The sequence below is a fragment of the Typopeltis vanoorti genome, chromosome 11, assembly GCF_054136105.1.
Source record: "Typopeltis vanoorti isolate ZY-2024b chromosome 11, IOZ_Tvanoo_1.0, whole genome shotgun sequence".
In the NCBI taxonomy this organism is placed as follows: Eukaryota; Metazoa; Arthropoda; class Arachnida; order Uropygi; family Thelyphonidae; genus Typopeltis; species Typopeltis vanoorti.
The window spans coordinates 104,286,110-104,293,278 of NC_143559.1; the positions used below are offsets into that span (position 1 = coordinate 104,286,110).

The 7,169-nt window shown below is 33.7% G+C and overlaps 1 protein-coding gene across 1 annotated transcript in view; it reads left to right on the forward strand.

The window, feature by feature from the left end:
• Nucleotides 1-7,169, forward strand: part of LOC150101895 (MAP3K12-binding inhibitory protein 1-like) — an 81,887-nt gene extending 74,718 nt beyond the window's left edge. The window contains exons 8-9 of the mRNA XM_090400677.1: nucleotides 2,281-2,343; nucleotides 6,965-7,169. Coding sequence (XP_090256803.1) covers nucleotides 2,281-2,343; nucleotides 6,965-7,057 — 156 coding nt within the window. The 3' untranslated portion in view covers nucleotides 7,058-7,169. The remainder of the gene's footprint in view (nucleotides 1-2,280; nucleotides 2,344-6,964) is intronic.

Here is a 7,169-nt window from a genome sequence, read left to right on the forward strand (position 1 = left end):
AAGTGATATATGGATAGAATACCATATATCCCTGGGGGTTTGTAAGAGGTGATCCTTAGGAGACCTGAGTAGGCTGTAATGGTCTGATGTTGTGTTCTTTGAAAAGAGAAGCAGAGAAGGGTGGTTTGAAAATAAAATCTTGTCAACTGGTTTTTTTTTTTTTTTTTGGAATAACTATTAAGAACAAAAATATGACAGGACTTGAATTTCCATCTTAAGTTTATTTCCATTTTGTCAAATTAAACATGATAGATTCTTGAGGGTGTGAATGATGCTTAACTTGTAAGAATGATAGTGAAGGGATGTATTCCTTAATCATTCCCTTGGAATTCACTGGCCAAGATAACTGAGAAACTTTTGCATGGAGAATAAAATATTTTCAATATAAGATGTCCAAATGGCTTCTCATCAAAAGCAAATTAACACACACACAGAGGGTTAGTCAGAAAAATGTGAGCAGCTGAAAACATTTATTGAGAAAAAAGTAATAAGCACACAAGATTACATATTCAGAACAACGACCCAAACCATTTTTTTTTATCATGCTATACAAGTTCAACATGTTCACCCTGCATGTGCCAAAATAGTACTGCACATCTTTTGCCAAACAGTCGGGTGCTCTATCATTACATCTATGCAATTCGGGTCATCATCTCCTGCATAATCACTAGATCTAACTTCTTTTGTGGTTACATAAATGATTTCATATTCCACCGCAACCACAAAACACAGATGACCTTAAACAATTTCACGTAAGTCACTATAAGTCTCATTTGGCCAGGCAATTGCATATTCAAAAGGGTTGTCACAGCATGATAGATGTGAAGGAGGTGCTCTATCTTGTTGAAGGATAGCTTTTCAGTAGACTTTCAGACTATCTCTTGAATACTCAACAGCTATGTCAGATTATCATATTATGTCTATTCACTTTTTGTAACATGAAATGTTGCATCATTTTCAATTTAGGCTATCATATGCATGCAGAATGTGTAGCAGGCTAGTGTTGTTTGGTGTAATGTCATGCAGTAAGTCTAAAAAGGTGTTTTTGCAGAGTTCACTACACAATTTTCTGTAGTTCATTCTTCTCACTTGGATACACTGTTATGATGACTCCTGTGGGTTTTGTGTAAACAACTATCAAACATGATCCATTGTTTCATCATTCGCACATAGTTTGCCAGGACTCTTCCCTTTGCAGATGTGATCATTTGGTCTCCTGAAATTTGTGATACCACTGAAAAATGGACTATGCAGTTAGAAGGATCTTTTCATACTTTTTTTTTCTCTAAATGCTTGCCAACAAGACAACAGATTGGTGAAATAACTCCAAGGCACAAAAATCATATCCCTGTACATTTATTATTGTTCTCTGCATTAAATCGGCATTTTAGTACATTATGTGATCTAGCAGCAATTGTGGAAACTAATTCTTCTGCTTACACCAAAACTCTGAGTTTTCAAAGGGTATTTTAAATTATGCATGTTGCATTTCCTTCCTGCTGATTGTTTCTTGGTAAAGAATTTCATCATAGATCACTTGTATATATGTAGCAGATAGTATATGCTCCTGGGTGGAGATCATCATGTTCTTAGAGTATATTCCTGCGATGAGGGGGGGGGGGAAAGCTCATGCCAGAGGCTGTGTTTTACTAAGTACTCAGTGAGTTTTGACTTCTTACGTTTCAAAGACAAATATTGTTTTGCTAATCTGATTATAAAACAATAATGATTCTTGTTGTCATCAGTATTTTTGAATGAGAATTTGAAAACCAAATGATTTAAACAATCTGTTTAGTACAAAATGTTTAGTACTTTGGATGAAATTGTTGGTGTATGATCATTTTGATTTGCCTGGCATGTGTTTATAGCTCGTCTTTATATTGGTCTGTTGCAAATGTATTTAGTTTTTTCCTTTTTGAGTGCACATACAAAAACAGTTTTTCACAGACAAAAAAAAAAAATTATTGTGTTAAAAATGGTAGATATCAGGTTTTTAACAACCACAAACAAAAAACACAGCAGTAAGTTACTGCTATGGTTTTTTATTTTATTATTATTTTATGTTACTGCTATTGTCACAGAAACTTAAAGCAGTCTTTAAGTTGCTGTGAAAGGAAGTATATTTTTTCTATATATTAATAACAATGCGAGGTAATATAAAATTTTTGAATTAGAGGTGCACTTTTGTTTTGTAAATGCAAAAATTTTGCATTTGTATCAACATAAGAAAATTATTAAAGTATTGTTATTAAAATCTCATTTTCTAATTTCCCCTCCTAGGGTCAGAGCCTTACCAGCACTTCAAAATTAAAAGTAAAGAATGCCAAAGATATAAAATATGAAGTAAGTAGTAGTTTCTCACACATGTAAATAGTTTACATAATAAACTTGTGTAGGTGTGCAATTTAACCAATTAAAATACTGCTGAAATAAATTTGCTTAGATTATTATTATTATTATTTGACACCTCCAGGGAGTCCAAAGACTCATTGAGGGAGAGTGTGCCAACAGCATCGAATGATTGGTTTCCCTTCCAACTACTAACCGCACTCAAACTTGCTTAACTGAGCCATTAGTAGCAGAGGCTCTACCAATCGACCAACCTTTGCCGGCATGACATTCATATTTCTGAATCCAAGTCCATACATTTTCTGCAACGATCTTCATATAGGTCTGTATTATCATGTCATAAATATTGTGCAAATAAACATAATTGGCCATCATACTGACTTATTAAAGAAACTTATACAATGGTTATGAAGGATGTGTTAACAACACTAATCATGAAAAGGCTCAAATGAAGTGAGAAGCTAAGGAAGGAAGATAACCCCAAAGCTGTCATGCTGCTTTTGTAAGAATATTTTGCCATAACATTATAATATTCTGACTTAGCAATGGAAATTTCCTCTTTCTTGTGTAACTTGTGGCCAGTTTTATTTAAAATGTGATGGGCTAAGAAAAGTATGTTATAAAACAAATTGTCATCAAAAGGAAACGAATTCCACATGGATATTAATGATTTAGAGCATTATGTTACCGAGATGAAGTAGTGAGTTATAAAGTTGAGTGCCTAGCATTAGTTGCATCTTTCTCAAAGAGTTTGTTAGTTGGCTGAGCATGGAGTGACTTGAATAATGAATTTTTCCTTCTTATGGTAATGGAAACAATGTAAAGAATCATGATGAAAGAGAATCCAGGAGAGGAAGAAATAAAGAAAGCTTTTTCTCTTTAAAAATGAGGAGCCAACTTGTGTATTATAAACTTACCAAATGGTTTATCAAATTAACCATAAGATTACAAAATAATGTTACAGTTTAATTTGATACTTCTGTGTTGTATCTGGCACTATTTTATTTGTATCTTTCTGTTATTTATTGCATAAAGATTAGCATACCACAGATTAAAATTAGGAGGATAAAATGTGTAGATTGTTGTGCCACAGAAGCTTTTATTTAAAAGATTGCTATGCAGCATGACTTTTTTTTTTTTTTAATTTCATTTAATTTTGCACGCACTGCACATTATTGAATTGCCATATGTAAGTGTACTGAGAATATCTTTCATTCAAAACTAACTTCACTGTCACAGAAAATAAATTCTCAGACACTGAAATGGATGGAAACATTTAGTTGTAGTATGCTTCACAAATGTACCAATGAGTGATAGTTTAAATTAAAGATTCCAAGAAATTATATTCTTGGTTTTCATCCTTTATCCAAGTGTAAGCAAACATAATTTGCACATGAAATCACTTCACACGTAAACCTTGCTTACACTTGGATAAAGGATGAAAACCAAGAATATAATTTCTCATCATCAAATTCCTGAAATGTATCCTCAAGGGGTATGCAGGATATGATAGTACTACATGAAAAATTTACATCATTACTAACTTCCTATCTACAATTTTCCTCCAAATCAGTCTGTTACTTGTCAAGACTCCAACATTATCAGATCTTATATTTCTATCATCTAAGGCACTTTGTACCGTATCAATCCACCTATATCTTGGTCTTCCTCTGGGTTGTTTTCCTGCCAACCTGTCAGAGAACACTTGTTTTGCTAATCTTACCTCGCCCATTCTGTTCAAGTGACCACACTACCTGAGATTAGCTCTGCTAACGCATTCCTGGATGCTGACAATGTCAAATTCTTTCCTAATATCCTCTTTTTTAATATGATATTGGCATTGATGCCATCTGTTCACACCTCTAATCTTTCTCAGGACTCTCACATCTGTGGTCTCTAGTCTTTGGTCAAGTGTTTTACTTCTAACCCAGCTCTCAGATCCATAAGTTAAAACTAGTTTGAACACTGTCTTGTATACAGCTAGTTTAGTATTCTGACTAATTTCTCTCTTATTCCATATGAATTTATTCAATTGACTTCCTACCATACCAGCTTTGTTGATTCTGTTGTCTATTTCTATATTTAATTTACCATCTTCACTAAAATTCGTGCCTAAGTAGCTGAAATGTTTTGCTTGTTCCACAGGTTCTCAGTTCACAACGCAGTTGACATTTTCAACGATTCTACCTATTTTCATTGTCTTTGTCTTTTTATTGCTGACCTTCATGCCATATCTATTACAACAGTTACTCAATTTAGTCAGGGAATCTTGCAAACTTGTAGTGGATTTATTTAGAAGTATAACATCATCTGCATAAAGCAAAGAACATACATTAACATCTCCAATTCTGATATCATTTTTAATACCACTTTCCTTCATTATGTGATCCATATTAAACCATCTTCCTGTACTTCAATTCTAACTGCTGACTTGCAACTCAAATAAAGACTAAGTATTGCTTGATATAATGCTCCATTGACACCATATAACTGTAGCGTATTGAATAGCTTCTCTCTTGGCACCTTGTCATATGCCTTTTCCAGATGGACAAAACTTAAATACGGATCTTTGTTATATTCCCATGCTTTTTCAACTATTTGTTGTAAAGTGAAGATCTGATCCTGACAGCCTTTATTTGGCCCGAATCCTGCTTGTTCTTCACTAAGCTTTTCTTCCACAATTCTTCTCAACCGTTTCTCAAGTATACTGGCATAAATCTTGCCAGGAACACTCAGTATTGAAATACCTCTGTAATTCTCACATTCAGTTTTATTTCCCTTTTTATATATGGGTATTATTAGAGCTCTATTCCAATCATCAGGAATTTATCCCTATGTCCAGGCCTTCTGAACTATGCAGTGCAGCCACTGTAAGACTTTTATACACCATACTTCAGCATTTCTGGTAGATTATCATCTACTTCTGCTGCCTTCCACATTTCAAGCCTTTGATGGCTTTTTCTACTTCAAGTATGGATATATATTCCTGATTGTATGCCTATTGAATGTTTTTGACCACTGCTATCACTGCTTGTTTCATTTAGCAATTTTTCAAAGTAATTACTCCACACTTCAAGGATATCTTTTTCTCCTGTTTTCATGTCACCTTTATCATCTCTAACTCCTTTTACAGCACTCTTTCCTCCATTTCTAAGCTTCTTCAACAACCTCCAGAATATCTTACCACCTTCTTGATATTTATTTTCTCTGTTCTTGCCAAAGTCCTCCCATGACTTGTTTAGCTAGTTTTACACAGTGTTTAGCTTTCTTACATTTGTCTCTATATTCTCTAAGAGCACAAGCTGACTTATTTGCCAGGAACTTTTGATATGCTTTCTTCTTTTCCTTCACTGGCTCTTTAACTTCCTGTGTTCACCATGGAGTTCTGATTTTTCTATCCTTGCACACAACCTCACCACATGTCTCTCTGGCTGAATCAATCAGGGTTTTCTTCAAGGCTTGCCACTGAATCTCCAAGGTTTGGTTCCTGTTCTCAAACTCTTTCATTTTTTCTTCAATAATCTTTGTGTATTTTTGTCTACAGTTCACATCTGAGAGCCGCTCAACTTTTATTTACTTTAAAACTTTCTTACATGTTATTCTTTTGAATATGAAATTCAGTTTTATCCTGCTCAAGACTAAATAGTGATCACTTCCAATTTCAAATCCTCTATACACTCTGGAGTCCTGCACCAGAGAGAAAACATCACTGTCAACAATAACATAGTCAATGAGACTTTTCTTATTTCTTGCCTCTTCTCTCCATGTGAATTTGTGCACATTTTTATGTTGGAACATGGTGTTAGTAATTACCAGTCCATGTCCTGAGCAGAAATCCAACAGGTATTTGCCATTATTATTAGTTTTGCTCTTTTCTCCAAATTTTCCTAAAATATTTTAGGAAAATTTCCTATTCTGCTATTTAGATCCCCAACAAGGACCAACTTTTCATTTTTCTTTGTGTTAGTTGCTTTTTCTAAAGCCTCAAAGAATTCCTTCACTTCACCTTAGGAGAACCTTCTGTGGGACCATAGGCACAAATAAGTCTCATTGTCTAGTTCCCCATTCTGATATTTGCCCACATCACTCTACTTGAAATTGCCTGCCATTCAAGAAGATTAGCCTCGTATTTATTGTTGAATACCATAGCTACTCCTTCTTTTCCTTGATTGTCATTGCCTGAATATAACATTTTGTATTTATTCTCAGAAAGATCTCACCAGTTTTTGTATTTTTTGTTTCAGTCACCCATATTATGTTGATCTGGTACTTATCTGATTCCTCAGCTAGCTCCATTTCTTTGCCATTCATTTATAGTGATAGTTTGTGGCAATGATAATCATACCTCTAATAGAGCTTAAAATTTTGGCACCAAAATACAAATGATTGCTTTAGATTGGAATAAATGATAATTTAAGGAACTGATTATATTTTAGATGGGATGATTAATTAACTATTTAGAACCATTTTGTAAAATAACTTGGTATTTTTTTGAGTGATACATGAAAATTGATTTTATGTTTAATTGCTAACATTTTATTTAACTTTGCAGTATATTACATTTTTATCTGATACTCTGATTGCAACTCAATGTCACAAATATTTATTCTTTCAGAATGCAGAACTTGCTGAAATTGACAGTCACATACGAACTATGAGAGAAAAACTAAAACAGAGAAAGCAAAAGGAAGCAGCTGTGCTTCTATAAGATGATATACATGTACTATAATGAAATTGGTGGCCTGCTAAACTTTAATGTAAATTATCTGTAATTATTTTGTACAGAAATAGTTTTTAAACAAATGTGTTTCACAATGCTA